This window comes from Aythya marila (genome assembly GCF_965140915.1).
Source record: "Aythya marila genome assembly, chromosome: 8".
Taxonomy (NCBI): Eukaryota; Metazoa; Chordata; class Aves; order Anseriformes; family Anatidae; genus Aythya; species Aythya marila.
Window position 1 is genome coordinate 15,389,504 of NC_139049.1, and position 17,884 is coordinate 15,407,387.

Here is a 17,884-nt window from a genome sequence, read left to right on the forward strand (position 1 = left end):
ATGTTGTACTTCTCCCTTCCTTGGCTTAGTTTTGAGTAAAATACACCCACAGAAACTGCAGGCAAACTCCAGCTGGAGACTGGCAAGAGGGGTGCAACTTAGTGACTTTGTTGTTGTTGTTTAGGGTACAAAGATCACGCTTTTTCTAATCTCATACCAAATCATTTAACCATTAAGTAAGCCAGACAACAGCCACACTTGGGCAAGAAAATATCAAGTGGATACAAGTTTAAGAGCATGCTTGTTTAAAAAAGCAAGAGGGAACTTCTACGAAATCAAGCCCTGGTCCTCCAGAGACCCAGACAGGAATGAGACAAATAGAATGACAGGTAAGGAAAAAAACCCAACTGTTTCTTCCCATTATTACCCTGCCCTACCTTCTTATATAGGCTGTAGTAGAACAATTTTTAGACCAAGCATGTTTTGAAGCACATCGGTAAATTCATCTCATTTTCTGGACAGCACCCAACTTCCACCATAGGAGTGCCGGAATTGACTGCTTTTGCATAATGTCACTTTGTATACTGATTCCACTCATTTGCACAGAGCAACACGCATCTATAAAATATGCAGCAGCTGAAGGACTTACCTGAAAGCAGTGTTTCCAATTATAACATTCACTTTTCCCTGAGAGGCTCTACTTGAGCAATACTGAGCACAGAAGATAGCACTGTGTCCCAAAACACAGTTCAACACTCAAAGCAGATAATTTTAACAAATATGTGAAAACAGAATACAGAGACAAGAGGATTTAAAATGCATCCTTTTCATTGTTGCCTTTTATTAAAGGTATCAATACATACTTGATTATGCTTTAGAACCTAAGTGTTTATTTTCCATAGTGCTCCAGAACCTTTACACTAAAAAGAAATTTGCAGTGGTATTAAAATGCCCTAAAATCTGGAATTCTATTCTATTGTAATTCAGATCCAAACAAACATCATATTTTATATATGCATTGCCTTTACTAATTTCACTGGAGTTTTTCCTTCCTCCTGCTTTCCTCATGGCAAGTTTACAATAATGTTATCGCCTAACATACCCAGGAGAATATCTTATAATGAAAAATTATCTGCTTATATTCTATAAGTCATGATTAGCAAACAAATTTTGACAACTTAGTTATCTAAAACATAATTAGAGCTACCTAGATGAAGCTGTTGCTGAAATAGTTAACATTTTAAGAGAAAGATGACTGAATCAGGACTGGACAGAGAAATTGTCATCAGAAGTCAGCAAGTAAAAGACAGCATATCTATATCCCAGAAGTTCAATATATTTTACTGATTTCTGAGTTTTCCGGGTCTTAAACTAAGGTATTTACAGTCTGAATTAGTCTACCAGAAACTATTTGTACACCTAGTAAGACAGTTAACTAATATTGCCTAAAAATGCATGTGGTGAGATGTTGGCTTCATAAAACCTAGTTTTTCCCTAATTAAGTTTAATGAGATAAGATTTCTCTTAACAATGGAACCTCTAAAGCAAGAATTCCCATACCGGGAAACTCTGCTAGTATTACCAATAGCCTGAAAAACACCATGAGGAGCATTTTACATTAAAATAGCAAGTCAGAGAAAAATTGAGGTTCTGTATTGGTTTAGGGGCTCTTTCTAGAGCATACTACTATTAATTAATTTATACACAGTAGTAGAGCTAGCTTCTTAAGAACTTGATTCACTGGCTACCTGATATAGTAACTATGTGCTGGAACAAGGTAGCTGAAGGTATCATTAGAATTTATATTGCACATCTAACTGGTGTCATTTGAGTAACAATTCTCAGTTACTAATGTATTAAACTCAGATGTTTCAGTCTTGTGTAAGTGTGATTACTGATCAATATGTCAATGAGGCTTCTTTTTCTTGATTTCAGTCACTGAAGTAATTGAAAGAGAAGATTGATGCAAAGACTGCAACAGCAGCTGCTATTACCACACCTAAAAACAACAAAAGAAAATAATTCAATGAGTGGCAGTGGCAGCACAGTCATGAGCAGCTAGGGTGTGGAGGGCAGGGTCAATGTGAATGACAAGCAAGAGGAAAAACAGTAAAAGCCACCCCAAAAGCTAAGTACAGGAAAAAAAAGGACTGATGATTCACAGGAAAACACGGTTATATGCAAAACAAACAGAAATTAATACTCTTCTGCTTTAATCTTCCAGTTACCATGTTCTAGGCTTAAGAATTAACGGAAAACAAATGATATTGTTTTGATGACTGAAGTGTAATTATTATAAGACAAAAAGGTAGTCAAAGCTCACAGCAAAGAGAATTCCAATAAGTGCAGCCAGATGCATGAGAGCTAGACCAAGGGATATCATGGAGATGTTGTAGTTGGAGGAGTTCTGCGACTGCTCTTCCCCCAGTTTCTGAGGCTGACAATTACCACCCAAGCCCATACATATTTATCAGCATAAGAAGAAGCTTAATAAGTCACTAGCCAATTTCACGATATGCCTACTTGAACAAGCCACTCAACTGTAGTTTTGTTTTTCCAACTACAGAATTATAGAAGTGATGGCTCTCCAACAAAGGAAAATCTACTTAAGCTTTCTGTATCAACTTGTAGGCTGAACAAACTGCAAGCACTGGTTTTGTTCAAATAGCAGCTTGCAGTTCTTTCCTCCCCCAAAATGCCCTGCCTCTACAGCTGTGAAATCAGGGCACATCTTTAAAAAGCTGTTGCATTAGGACAGCAGGAGGGATTAAGACATTTTTAAATTAACCTTGCCAGCTGTGAGAATAACAACACCACCATGGAAGCAAACTTTAGTGAAAAGAACCCATTAGAATTTCTGATTTGCCACAGCAGAAACAATGAAGTAACATACCCATATTTTGTTGCAGTTTCATCAGCAACGTTGCTTTTGTCAGTTGTTTCTGTTGTGTGTCATCTGTGTTTTCAGTAACTGGACAAATATCAACTGCATGGAAATCAAGTGAACAATACCAGGTGAAAAGCTAACATCTGCATTTCATACTTATGTTAATGCAAAATACTATCAACTTTACAAAGTATATTTATGTTAGAAACAACAGTTTATTCTAGTAGAAATGCTACAGCAGCTACCCCAGACATATGAGACAGACTAGCAAACTGCTCCTGTTCTGAAAACAAAGAGGAAAAAAAAAATACAGCAGTGCCAATTATCATGTCTACAAAATATTGATCTAAATAATAAATGGATTTCCCATTTCCAGAGTGAGATTGTCAATCTGCTTTAATTACAAATTGCATAGCTGACTAATACAAGGCACATCCCATTATGATTCATGTGCTAATGATTCATGGAAAAGTACTTTATCATAAAATATCGGGGAACGTATAAACCAAGTGTGTGATCAGATGGGCTGTTTCTGTCATGTAGGATGAGTCATGTATACATATCTTCAGAATCTTAAGTCTGACTTGCACAATATCTTCAGTTTCAAAAAAAGCATTCAAACTCATCTTTTACAAACTGTTTTTAGCCATTTCTACCCCTGAATCGACTGGCTTTGTATAGGATGTACTACAGCATAGCAGTTAAGAACTGTTTGATATGAAACTTAACAGTATATATATGTATATACATATATACACACACACACACACACACACCAAGCATAAACACAGCTTTAAGACGTCTCTGCAACCTGCACAAAATACATAAAATAATGGCAAAAAATTTCAATGCATGGGAGTGATTTTTTGAATGGGAATTATCATCACTTTAAAGTCCATTTGAGGATGTCGTTTCATCATTATTTTTTCTGTGCAAAGGAAAACAAGTTGCAGATATCTCCTTCATACATATGTATGCATACATTAAATAAGCATACATTAAATAAGCTATTAACTGTTACAAGATAGCTTTTCAAGTAAATACCTTAACCAGCAAAATAAGAGCATCACATTCTCTCTAAAGTACTTAATAGTTTTCACTTCCCTAAATAGCATCTTTTAGAGAAGTTGACCATATTTCTTGGGTCCCCATTGAAGCCTAGATCCAGCAGATTACCTTCTCCTTTATTTCTGATGAGCAAGTAGGTCAGTTTGGGCCCTTTAGCTTTATTTTTTTTTTTACCCACTGTTTTAAGGACAGTTACACCTCTCTGAAAGAAACTGTTGAAGCTGCACATCAAGGCAACAAAGCTCACTTGCTCAGGGGAAAAAAAAAAAAAAAAAAAAAAGGAAAGAAGCAGTAAAAAAAAAAAAAACACAAGCTATTTAGTTACTGAAGGTATTTATACCATTAAGTTATGGAAGGCCTGTATTTGAAGCAGCTGTGGTATAAATCACAAGGAGTTTTTGAAAGCAGAAGCTTTCCATTACCAATTATATGAATCCTTAATTCTTCATTAATTCTTCAATTTTCTAACAAAGATGGGGAAGAGATTACCACCACCACCTCATCTACTCAGTGTATTTAACATCCCCCACCCCAAGGAGGAACAGGGATTTAGTAAAGCCAATAATAAATGCAGAGCTTTCAATTGCATGTATTAAAGTACTAAATACCTTGAAACCACAGTGTTAGAGACGTTTATACCTTTCAATTACAAATAGGTCATTTTTGTTCTCTTTTCCAAGTAACAATTTTAAAGCATGGCCCATAGCGACCTCACTGGAGAGCTGTTCAAAGAATTAAGAGGATAGAACTGCAGGAGACAGCAGCAGGCCATATTAAGAAAGCACACCTGACCCTCTCAAAATATCTTTGTCATATGTGCTGACTAAATGCCGTTTAAAAAAAAAAATCTTAACATTGCATTGACTGGATGTTCTTCTTGACAAGTTTCCTGTTTTAAAGAGTATCATTTAAAAAGCCTGCTCATTTTTTTGAATTTTAAACAGTGCTTTTTAAAAGCAAAGGTTCCCCACAATTTTGTAATGGAAATAATTCCCACAGTTAATTCAAGGTTGGTGTCTAAAACCACAATAATTGGGATACAAACAGAAAGACGTCAAAACTCACAGCAAAACAATTTATAGTATTAGTGAATATTGACTGTCATTACTAAAGCCAGCTCCAAGCTCTGAGAAACAACAAATCCCACCCATATTAGGATGATGCACTGTGAATACACAAAGGAAACCCCAAATTTATGCCACAAAAACATGTTTACAGCAATCTATGAAAACTTCATCTCAAAGTAACAATAAAAGTCAAGCTGCCAAATGAATGCTTTTCTTTACAATAGATAATAGTGGGGGGGTGGGAAGAGCAGGCAGCTAACAGGTCTAATTTCTAAAATGGCCTCCTAGGATTAATAAAAATGAAGAGGCATTTTAACAAATGACAAGCTAATAATTTCACAGCGATAATTATCAGAATCAAACAGCACGGCATTCATAGCATTATTGCCACCACCACTGTTAACAGAACTCACTCTTATAGACAAACATTTAGGTGTTCACTGGGGCAAGGTCAGTTCTTAACAGGTCTTAACTTTTTTTTCTGAAATCATTTTAGTATGTTTTTCCCCTTTCTTCTTCTATATGTTTACTTTAATTCACATTAAAGAAATACCATGTGCCTAGCCCTATAACCAGCAAGTGATGAGAACAGCTGACAAAGTGAATTTGGGTATCTGGACATCACTTTAGACATATTAGTGGCATCAAATCTTTGTGATGCATAACTGTTACTCTAAATTATGCTTTCCTCCTGCCTCCAGATCATACATCCTTACATAAGCAATAAACCCCAACTGAGTCATCATGTTTCCCCACACACACCTACCTTTAGTGCTGCTACAACAATATTAATTTACTTCCCTAAGTTATGCTAATTGTTTAATGCTCACTAACAATTAGCTTTAAGATTACTAAAGTTACTCTTATAATACAAGGCAGATTTTTATTGGCTTTACTGTTTTTTCTTTAGGCTCTTGAGCTGTGGACATCTTTTACTTCTCAACTTGAGGAGTCATTCACTGCTAACAGGTTTAGCTAACACCTAGGAATACTGATTTATTCAAAAAGACATATGAATTTGTGGTTAGTTCTCAAATTAAGAAATACAAAAAAAACCCTGAGTACACAGAGTATCAGTAATCACAGTTGAACTTTGAGCGCATGTTGGCTAAACATCTCCTTTTTTTGCCCACAAGTATCAATATAAAAAAGTGTTTACTGCTATTATCTGTGAATCACTGAGGCTTTTTTTGTATTCATGTTACAAAACTCTAACCAGTAGCTCATAACGACATGTGGGAGGAATCTCTTCCAAGAGGTGACAGGAAGTATTACTAGATCCATTTCACAGATTTGGCTTCAACGTTAAAATAAAACTCATATGGAAAAAATATGAAACAATTTAAGTCAGATTATTCAGAAAAAAATAAACAGTTATAACAATAGCTGTATTAAAAAAAGTCTCAGACAGATCATAAACTTATAAGTAGATGAAAATCTCTGTTGATTTTCTTTCCCTTTCAAATGAACCACAAAACTTCAATTTTGAAGCACCATATTTGGTACATAAATTACAATGCTCAGAACAAAGAAGGGACTTGATATTTTTGAAGGGGTCTTATCATGCAAACTTCTTGAAAGACTTTTTTTTTTTTTTTTGCTAACAGTTTCATCTTCTACTATATGTCTGAACTTCATAGGCTGCAACCATAGTTGCACAGATAATGCAAGCAATGAAAAAGCATAGTTTTTTCTGGAGGGCAAGCACTCTGTTACAAGCCAAACTCAGAAGCTGCAAGAACCCTTACCATTTTTCAGAAATACATACAAAATGTAATTAGATTTATATAACAAGATGTTTAAGCTTGACAAGGAAACCAACCTTAAACATACTACATTCCATATCTGGGAAAAACAGGCCTATGATATTAGTCAACATTTCAGTAATCACAGATTCCTTCTATCCTAGTTCTCAGATACTTTGTTTACCTGTGTTAAGTTCTTCTGCTATATGGATATCTTCATCTTGCACAGATTGGTCCAACATCTCAACAAAACGTTCCTGAATTTCTACAGCAGCCTCATCACCGAACTTATAATCACTGAGCATCACACTGGATCCAGCAAAAGGGACAAACAGTCTCTGAGGTAAGACATGATATATCCTCTCAAAATCTAAGAGAAAATGGGGAAAAATACCATCCAAATAAATGCCTTGTCAGTTATGATAAGATTCTTAATTAATCTCTGACAGAGAAACAAAGCTATTGCAAAAGACCTGCTCAAGGTTTCCATGTAAAAATCCTGATTTCAAGCATGGTTTGTTTAGTTGTTACTATTTCATGAAAGTTCTGGCTGCGATTATACTGATTTATGTTTTCACATTACTCTCTCCAGAAATATCTGAGAGACCTCCAAAATAGACTATAAAATGTTAAACAGACTTTTTATCATGTTTACAATAACTAGCCAAAGAACTCTGGGAAAGACTTAAGATAAGCAGGACAGCACATAATTTCAACAACAGAGAGGATTTGCAAACACTTGGCTGCTTTTTTTGCATGTTCGCAACCACAAAGCATGGGTGCCATCTAAAGAGGAAACTGAAAACTGCATGCAAATAAAAGCATCGACTTTAAAGCACGGAGTTCAGATAAAAGTTAGCTGACATACCATTCTACATTACTAGTACACCAAAAAGAACTGTTATCCTAAAGTAAATGATAATTTTGAACACAAATTGTTTTTCCTTATACAATCAACTTGTTTCTATTTCTTTTCCATCTTTTCTAAAACCACTACAAAAGATCCTATCTCCTACAAGGTTGTCCTCTATATATGATCTTCAAACAGATATTTCAACTAATATTTAAAAAAAAAGTAGATAATAGTGATAACACTGTCTCAAAGAAGTTTAAAGAATCATCCAGCATGAGCTAGCAGATTTGGTCTCTGTACACATCCCATCTGTTTTTAATATAATCAGGACAACTTTTATTGTCATGAGATCAACTTGCATCATGTTCTGGCTTCTGTTAGAATGCTCTGATAAATTCAAGCCAAAGCGATTTAGCAATTATTAGTGGTATTGAAGTACAATCTACTTCTTTAAATGATACCAAGCCTATAAAATGAAATCTGAAGTGATTAGAAGTTCTGTGGGAAGAGCCAACATGGATGATATATTTGCATATTTAATTAAAAAATGAGAGTTAGGATACTTTTGCACACCATAATGACCAGATATAATTCAATATTTAATTTAACAGAGATGAAGTACTGGACTTCAAAGATCACGTCCACTAGCATTCGTAATACGGATAATGTAAGAATAAAGCCATGTCCGGCTCGTTCTTTAATCTTGACAAACTTTGTATCTTTAATTTCAATATTAATAGGAATACCATAGGGAGATGTAAAAAAAAAAAACACACAGCACTAGTGTGCTAGTTACAATTAGGAGTTCAATAACAGGAGCTTCAACTACAGAATTATAAAAAAAATTAGAGAATTCACAATCATTGAGAAAGAGGCTGAAACTGCATTTTGTGGTTAGAACTGAACACAAAGTTTGTTTGAAAACTGTGATACCAATGAACATATAGAAACTTAACCAAATTCTCTGGATTTAAGAAAAAGTAAGGGCTGCCGAATAGAAACTGTGCCATTTGCTTTTTACTCTGCTCTAAGTATAGTGGAAATTCTGTATGCCAGCTGATTCTTCTATAAAAACACAAAATTCACTGCAAGTGTAAATGGATTTTTCCATGAATTCCTACTTTTTTTGTGAGGTCCTTCATTTATAACGAGATCCTCAAACAGTATTTCACAACGATCATTCAATGTGTTTATTATGTCTCTTTTCAAAGCCTGCAAAGAGAAAGACAAAGCATGAGCAATATAAAAGACATCTGCAAACCTTTTGACTAGTAAGAAACAACAAAAGAAGTCCCTCATAGGTGAAGTCCTTGTTGAAAGATTAGTTTTCCAGACAATAAACACTCTAAAGAAAATTAAAAGTACAATAAAGACAAGCTAACATCACAAGAATATAAACCAGAAAACAACAAAGCAAAGATGAAAGCAGACAAAAAAAATAGAACTAAAACTTTCTGAATTTTTTTAAATTAAAAATTTCTATTTTTTTTTCTGAATTTCTAAATTAAAAACTAAAAATTACTACTAAAAACAAAAGAAAATCAAGGCATTGATTTAATAAGAAACAAGAAAAAACACTGAACAAAACTAGATTTTCTCATTTATGTGTACATAAATATACAGTCTGAAATATTTTCTTAATTTAAAAAAGAATTGTCACTGCCTAATCATGTTTATGAATTGTGCAAAGATTCACCAGAGAATAGCATTAACAGAAGACCTATCTGCTAAAAGCGAGAAAGGAATTGAATTTATCACACACACAATTGATTTCAGAAACAAACCTTTAAGTTCAAGAGGTGAATGTTGCAACACCAGTTTAGACCTTACAATTTTGGAAAAGAAAAAACGGTATGATAAACTTCAAGTATTTTGGAAAAAAAACAAAAACACAAATCTGATGAACTGCTAGTTCACCTTTTCACTACCTGAACAGCTTCTTTAACTTTTGGCTTGTTGTTATGCACGTAGGCTCTGCATTTCACAGCACCTTTGAGATTTATGGAACCACTGCAGACTTGGACTGTTGCCGTTGATCTATGACTTGAACCCTGGGACTGAAAAATAAATGTTTCAATTTTATCTTGTTACCTAGGCACTTGCAGCATGATTAAGAAAAAAACAGAACAAGGAAATTAATAGCATACCTTAAGATGTTTACACATAATCTGTCTTCCCTCATAATTTTTTGGGTTTTGTTTGTTTGTTTTGTTAGCTACAACTAAGAATCTCTCTCCTTTTCCATTATGTATGATGTATTTACTTTGCCAGACATTCCATATTTTGTGATTTTAGGATTTCTTAAACCTTTCAGGGAAGTGGCTTGTGGCTTTTTTTTATTCTTATTATTTAGAGGTTTATACATTTACTATGTAGTAAGCATAACCTAGGGTATCCTGAAAGCCATCCCATCAATCAGCAATAAGTCACAAATCTGGTCATGTTCAGAACTGTATCGAATTGCTGCTGCGTACAAATAGTTAACCTGATTACCAAAACAAAATGCTTTCTAGAATGTACTCGTTAAGACAATACCTGGAAACAAGTGGATTCGTAACTTCCACATGAACTGCTTAACTGACTCATGTCATGACTGGAAACCTTTTAAAAAAGCGTAATGGTTCTAAATTAAAAGGGTAAATTTAGATTAGATATGAAGAGGAAATTCTTTACCATAAGGGTGGTGAGGCACTGGAACAGGTTGCCCAGAGAAGCTGCAGATGCTCCACCCTTGGAAGTGAAGACCAGGTTTGATGGAGCTTTGAGCACACAGCTGTAGTGGGAGGTGTCCCTGCCCATGGCAGGGGGTTGGAACCAGATAATCCTTAAGGTCCCCTCCAACCCAAACCATTCTATGAGTCTACAATAATGTCAAAATAAAAAGCTTTCCTTCCTCCGAAGCAATTAACCATTGGAGCAAGGTATCAACAAAAGTACGTTAGTTTCTCTCAAGTTTTAAAAATGACACTTTATAAATGCTTTTCTAGATGCAACTTTAGAGAATACTATGTGCCAAAACAGGTTGACCTGTTTACAAATGGAAGCCTACAAAACAATGCCTATACATTGGGCTTTACAAACATGGCTGGGGCACCTAATTAAAATGTCACATCAACATAAGCTCGGCTGGAGTGGAAACTTCTAATACAGACCCAACAGCTCCAGATTATGATTCAGCTCACAGGATCTGTATCTTAACCCCAAACCAGTGACTGAGCTTCTGATGAAAGCATTCAAGTAAACGTCCGAAGATAGCCATGACAAACTAAAGCATGGGGTTCATTCTGAACATCAGAATGCAGTCACTGTGAACATATTGTATGCAGGGAGGTACAGGTGTCCTACTATTAACTGAATTAGTTCGTAGGACTTAATTTCTCTAACCAGCGGTTCAAATTTTCCTCACAACTATATTGTGCAATTCTTATACAACATGACTATCACACTATGATAATTTCAAAGACAAAAAGCATTCCAATCTGTCCATAGTCAGTTTCACAGTCAATATCCAACGGGGAAAATACCTTGCGATAAATTAAGCTGGATTCCTAGACAACATTTAAAAATGTTCTTTCATTTTTTATTGTATTGTATCAGAGTGCACTACTTACCAGCTGTGTCAAAACCTTGACGTCAGAAATCTGAGTGCTGTATTGAGTATTTCCTCTTAACTTTTTCTGAGAGAAAATGAGTATGTCAGATGAAATAGGAAAAATCTTCCTGAATCAGTTATGTCAAGCTACTTTACAGTTATCTTCACAATAACATAAAATGTGCCCTAGTTTATAGCCTTTAAGAGACAGAAACTTATGGAAAACAGCCATGAGAACATAATTACAAAACTCAAAGGAGATATGAACATGGCAACCACTATTTATTGAGCATTTTGACAAACATAGGTCTTAGAAATCTCATCACCTGCATTTACACCTGACTCAGGTTGTTTAATGAGGCAAAAAAGCCAGAGACAACATACAGAAAAATGTTTAGTCAGACTTCACACACAATAATTGCTTTTACTGTGGTAGAGGAAGAAGAGGCAATTTTTTGCAGTGAGGATGGGAAAACAAGGAGTCTTGTGCATTACTTATTTGCAAGAGGCCACTTGCATCAACCAACATTGTACAGAAGACCTCCAATTCACTGTTTTATTACACAAGGAGTTCTAAGTACAAATCTGTTAGAGTTTAATTCCTTGTTGTACAGCACTCACCTGTCCTTCCAGCAGCTCTGTATCATCATCTTTAACTTGTCCATTGATCAGGAAAACGCTGTCCTCTATCTGTTTTGACCATCGATTTAATCCATTCTTTAAGAAAAGCAAAGGCAAAAAAATCATAAAAAGAACTTCACTAAAGGATTTGGACAGTATCATGCTGAAGACTAGAGAAATACATGTTTCAGAAGTTACTCTGAGGAGGTTCTAAAGTCTATGAAATACTTTTATATATTTTTCTACACCAAATCTTAAAAACAAAGTATTCAGAATATATTAAAATATTCATTTCTTAATGGATAAGTGCTACCCCAGAGATGCAACACATGATTATATTTTTGTAAATTCTATTAAAGTTAATTTGTATTAAAAGCACCCCACCCATTTTAACTGGGTGCAACCTTTCACCAGGTGAAAGGGAAGAGACTTTAATTAGGATCCTCGTGACCTTGCCAATAATTCTGAGAAAAGGGAACTGCCAACACTAAGCATAGCAGAAAAAAAAATATCTGTCAGCATTTTTCATACTAGGAATGCTTCACAGTAACTTCAGATAACATTTAAAAGATGAATAATAGTGTCAAACATCCCCTGCTTACTAGTCCTACTCAGCTACTCACACTGTGTATTCAAATCTTTGTCTCATGTAATTTTCAGCAGAAAAAATACTGTAGAAATTAAATACAAGGCTGGTGCAACCAGTTAGTTACCTTGGTATTCTTCTCCAAGTCATGGTTGGGTGAAGTAGCAAGAAGTGGAATGTGGATATTAACATTTACTGTGCAGTCCAAAGACAACCAGGAAGCAGACAGAGCACTCTGATATTTCCAATCTGCTGGTTTAGCTGAACTCTGAACGAAGAAATGAACAAGAAAGTGTCTATACAAAACAGTACATAACTAACATAATGTTTTTTTGTTTGTTTGTTGTTCCTTTTTGAACATTGTCATGCATTAAAAGCTGTGCAAAAACACAAGTCAAACTTACCTTTGGATCTTGTACATCGTAGGTTCGGCAAACTATTCTTCACTACTTAAAGAAAAAGATTCAGTGAAAAGTAAAAAGCAAGTAAGAACAATTACTCTATCCTTTATACAGTAAATTCTTCTCCAGTATATGCTTTGAAGAAAATTTGCATCTTTCATTAGTGAAAAAAAAAAAAAAAAAAAAAAAAGTACAAATACATTTGACTGTAAATTCAAACTACCATAGTGATGCTGTCCCATCTCTTACAAGTACTAAGATCAACGTGTTTTTACAACCACCAATGTACACATTTGCAATCTGTCCTAGTTTCTCTCACTTTTCTCTGGAAAATCTTGCTTTTTCTTGTGCTTATCCTGTTATCAACGGACACAACATCCTTCTGCAGCACTAGTGTCCACACGCTTGACACTTCCCCACTACCATTAGAGCACCACTTAACTGCAATCTTAAGTTGTACAGTATTTCAGATGCTCCCTTTATTTTATACAAATCAAGAAAACTGGTGAAAGGCACTGTTAGTAGCAGTGAGAAAACCAGAAGCCTTACTTATGGCTAATCAGAAAACTGTGATTGCAATTTACTGGTCTACCCAAACTCAAACAAATTTACCCTCCCAATTCATCTACCAGTCTAAAACTTTGTTCTCTATTCCAGTTCTGAAGAAAAAAGAAAGAACAGTTATGTCTATCGGTAACAGAACACAGAGTTTCACCTGGCAGTTTCCACATCAAAAGTACCAAACATAGCACACCCATTCCTTCTAATCCAGAGAAAAATATAGTTTCTAGTATGAGCAGTCTGATACCCTATCCTAGGTACTCATGCAGAATACCAAGAAAGAGAGAGCTGCACCTGCCATACCAAACCTTGTGACTGGTTACACTAAGCACAGACAACATATGTTAAATGGACATGGTGCAGTGAATAGAGCAAACCAGAAGACACACTGCTTTTTACGGCTTGTGGGCCAAATGAATCCTGGAAATCTTAACACAATCTTTTATTCAAAAATAATTAGAAAAAAAAACAGACTGGGGGGTAGTGGCCTCATAATAAAGGATACTTCTTTGTAGCAGAACAAACTTGAAGGGCTGCTCTGTCTGAGACTTCCTCCTCAGCAGGTTTCCAGAGCCTTCTTTTAATCAAAGACTTTTCTATTGAGAAGATTATCTAAAGATTAAAAAACAGTATTAAGTATTATGGATTTTTCCACACAAATAGTGCAAGACTATTTACCAGAACTTGTAATGCATTAAAAGTTGTAAGCCAAACAATATCATGCCTATAGATAAACTGAAAACACAGCTTATACGTCACCAAATTATCACATTAAAAGAACATTCAGCAAAGATTCATAGACTAATACTCCAAAGAAAAAGTTGCTTGTGCAAACAGCTACTAAGCCAATAAACAAATTTGAATTCAGCAATCACTGATCACCTATACAGAAATCATTTTCTCATGTTGGTTTCTAGTTTCAATAATCACTGTTGAGACCTGATTATGCTGCACTATAACTATATTCTACTGCCAACGTTCAGTCTTGGACCCAAGGCTTTAAATCTTACTCATTTAAAGTCACTTATGTTTGTCTTATGAAAAAAAGAAAATGAACCTATATCTAGGGAACAAGAAGTGAATGCAGCACTAGATGCTCTGATCCTGTAACAATAAGGCATGTTACTAGACATAGTAGCAAATAGTTTTTAAATATAATACCCCACATGACTAAGTCAACATTTATATACAAAATATTCCTTTAAAAGAAACCGGAACTATAGGTCTCACACTATTATAAGTACCTCTAAACAATTCAATCAGCCACAAAGATAATAGGCTACCATTACTAATGATTGTGCTACAAAGATTTAGCTTAATATAAGCAACTCTAAAGATATTCTCTTTAAGACAGAATGCCCACTTTTAGTAAGCACCTTAAAATAGCATATTTGAAGAATTGCTATTGCAGTAACACTGTAAGACACAGAAAGCTAGCAAATGAGGGCTGCCATACACTCCCAAAGGACAGCAGTTTCTGAGGTTTCAATCTCAAAACCAGAAATCAAAACAGAATGTTTTTGCTGCTTTATTTCTAAAAGCGTAAACAACCATGATTACTGAAAACAATAATAGAAAATTACTCAGCTACACACTTAAAATTATGCTCATCTTTCCTCCTCTTTCCTCTACTTACCTTGCGCAAAGCATTTTGACTGTCTTTTGACAGTTCTGGAGTTGCAATAATAAATACACCAAGAACTAATAAACCTCCAGGAAGCATTCTAGAAACCTTAAAAATAGAAAAGAACATGTATTAATAGAAATCAGATATCCAGCAGAGGTGTCTATATACCAAAAATTCCTAATGAGAGAAGTATGCAGAGAGCAGAAATAAAATAAGCAAGGCTGTTTTTCCCATACCGCATCCTCTGAAATGGAAGAAGAGAGTATCTTTCAGATTTTCCCACTTCAGCCCTATCAGGTCACTGTTTCATCATAAACTTTGAAAACAATAAATACATGTATTTTGGTTTAATTAATATACCAGACCGTGTGCCTAAAAAGGTTCCTTTACTTTGAGAAAGAGGCTAGAGATTACTGAAGTGATAGAAATTTCTGTACGTTATACTTCCTTTCTGTTTCTCCCATCCCCTTCAGTAACTCACTGTGCTACCTGACTTGCATGTGCGGTGATCCATTCTTCATCAATGGACTCCAGTTTTGAAGGGCTGGTGTTGCCTTCCTTCTGCTCTTCCTTTGGAGGTGTTCGAACAGCCCGAATAACGTAGTCTCTTTGTGATGAACACTTTCAAGAACATCAATATGAACAAATACAGCCTTAGGGTTATATCAAATCTGGTAATATACTATATAACACAATACATCTAAAAGCTGCCTTACAGCATGTAGCGTTAAACTCTGTAATAACCTGCCATAAAACTACTTCCTTCGTGTGATTCATTTGCCTTAACTCTAAACGAGATTTTAATGCAAAGTTTTACAACTGAGATTTTTAGTTACTTTTCTTTGTGTCCTATCTTTCAGGGAAAAAAAAAAAAAAAGTTTTAGGAAACTTGAGTACTCAGTTGATGCTGCAAACACTTTATAGCATCCTTTCTGGTCATAGCATGGTCATCCAATTTAATAGACTTAACAACAATGATTAAAACTAAGGGGAATTTCTCCTATTAACACAAACGTATGCTACAAGCTTCACAAACTTACCTGCCCTATTAACAGGCCAGTGACATAAGGTTTAAATTTCGTGCTGAGGTCTGAAAGATACTGCCCAATAGCTTCCTCAACAAAGTAAGTTCTACCCATTGCTGCAGGTTTGACTCAGTATTGCATTTTCAGCCTACAAAACAAGACACATGAAGTCACAGTATATAGTGGCAACTAAATGAAAAGTACTTACATGAAAGTAAGCCTCAGAGAAAAAATCCTGAACACATTAATTCTTATCTAGCAAAGATTAACTATCTTCGTGAACTTCAAGTTCTTTATAACTTAAAAACACAAGTCTCTAAACAGAAGGAAAAGTACACACAAGCCTTACTTGAAAGAAAGCTTTTTAAAACCCTGGAGGAAAATGACAGGAAAAACATGCTTCCAAGTAACAGTTTCTTTCTGCATCACGTCACATCAGAGATGAGCGGGGCGTTTGCTTCCACATGCAGCCCCCTCTGGGAGGGAGCAGCTGTACTGCACGTTTGCACTGAGCAAATTTAGCCCTAATTATTATTAATTAAAAGCAAGGCGGCTGTGAACTCTCCAAGAGGCCGTCTTTACAGTGACCACAGGAGAGCACGTGGACAGGGGGACTCACCGCGCCCGTACACGCAGCCCTGTGCCGGGAAGGGCCCCAGGTGCCGCGGCTGAGGTCGGTGGGCACCGGGGAGCAGAGGGGGCAGCGCCTGCGGCCGAAAGCAGCCTGGGGCCGGCGGGGCTGCAGCTGAGGGCTGGGCCGAAGCACACAGCGGGCACGGACCGCAATTCACGGCTCTTCACCGCGCCTCAGCCCGTGCTGCCGTACCAACAGTGGCTCGGCTCGGCTCTACTCTGCTCCCCAGGACCGCCCCGGCCGCCCCCTCACCGCCTCCCGGGCCACGCAGAGAGAGGACTGGCCGCCATGCTGTGTGCGGCAGAAGCCCCAGCGCCGCTCTCTTCCGCCCACCCCCCACCGCTGCAGCGCTCAGCCGCACGGGACGCCCCGCGGAAGCGAGCCGTTCCCTGACGGGCCCAGCCGCAAAGCCTTAGCGCCTCGCGGCGCCGTTTCAGCCGTGCTCGGGGGGCGACTGGGGGTGCGGCCTCACCCAAGATGGCGGACGGAGATGCCCGACCAGAAGCGGAAGTGCCCGTCAGCGCGCCGGCCGCCGCGCAGGAAGATTGCGCGGCGCCCGGCGGTGGCTGGGCAGGGAGGTGCGGCGCGCGGCGCCAAGATGGCGGCTGTGCTGCAGCAGGTCCTGGAGCGGGCCGAGCTCGCCAAGCTGCCCAAGGCGGTGCAGGGCAAGCTGGAGCGCTTCCTGGCCGACCAGCAGAGCGAGATCGACGGGCTTCGGGCTAGGCACGAGCGCTTCAAGGTGGACAGCGGTAAGCGAGGGGCAGCAGGGGCTGGGCCGGGAGCGTCGCTGCCCCCTGACGGGAGGAGCGGGACCGGAGGGGTCGCTCGTCGTGGGGCGGCGAGGGGAGCGTGGTGCTGCTCCCTCGAGGTCTCCTATAGGATCAGAACCTCTCCAAAATGGGCGCATGGAGCGTTTTGCGCTAGATTTGCAGAGGCAGTGCCTCGCTTCGGTTAGCTCCTCGTGGAGGAGCAGTACTGATTTGTTCTCTCGACTCCCCAAGTTTCTCTTTTAAATTTCACGCCGGAGACTGCGACCTTTCCGGGTAAAGTGCTCCTAATCCAAACAAAGGCTTTGTGTTGGTTTGGAGATTACATGGTCATGAAGAAACTGATGGCTGTGGAGAGCTAAAGTGGAAGGAGGGTAGATGAGTGTAAGCCCTGGACATGGCTGACAAAATAAGTTAGTTTACTTACTAGGCATAAACATTCTATTTTTCCTTCAACCTTTCTATCTGTTTCACGATAAAAGCCTAGCTACAGTAAGTGATTAAAATGTA

General features: G+C 37.4%; 2 protein-coding genes across 10 annotated transcripts in view; one reads left to right on the top strand and one right to left on the bottom strand.

Annotated features, from left to right (window-relative positions):
- Positions 1–761: 761 nt before the first annotated feature.
- On the bottom strand, positions 762–17,170 carry ODR4 (odr-4 GPCR localization factor homolog). Of its 3 annotated transcripts, none has more exons than XM_082765881.1 (14): positions 17,080–17,170; positions 15,989–16,121; positions 15,438–15,569; positions 14,958–15,053; positions 13,827–13,933; positions 12,764–12,800; positions 12,487–12,627; positions 11,774–11,869; positions 11,172–11,237; positions 9,489–9,617; positions 8,682–8,772; positions 6,892–7,077; positions 2,834–2,926; positions 762–1,939 (listed from the first exon to the last, which is right to left on the bottom strand). In XM_082765881.1, exons 2-14 carry the CDS (start codon positions 16,085–16,087, stop codon positions 1,872–1,874), a joined length of 1,341 nt encoding a protein of 446 aa, XP_082622007.1. In that variant the 5' UTR covers positions 16,088–16,121; positions 17,080–17,170; the 3' UTR covers positions 762–1,871. The 3 variants fall into 3 exon arrangements, with proteins under 3 accessions (XP_082622007.1, XP_082622006.1, XP_082622005.1); XM_082765880.1 differs by lacking the exon at positions 17,080–17,170 and adding an exon at positions 16,593–17,068; XM_082765879.1 differs by lacking the exon at positions 17,080–17,170 and adding an exon at positions 16,323–17,068.
- TPR (translocated promoter region, nuclear basket protein) overlaps positions 17,165–17,884 on the top strand; it is a 43,244-nt gene continuing 42,524 nt past the window's right edge. For 3 of the 7 annotated variants that reach the window (XM_082765874.1, XM_082765875.1, XM_082765876.1), the window contains exon 1: positions 17,165–17,356. In XM_082765874.1, the coding sequence (XP_082622000.1) occupies positions 17,206–17,356 (151 nt within the window). In that variant the 5' untranslated portion in view covers positions 17,165–17,205. The remainder of the gene's footprint in view (positions 17,357–17,884) is intronic. The other 4 variants (XM_082765870.1, XM_082765873.1, XM_082765871.1 and 1 more) reach the window with 3 other exon arrangements.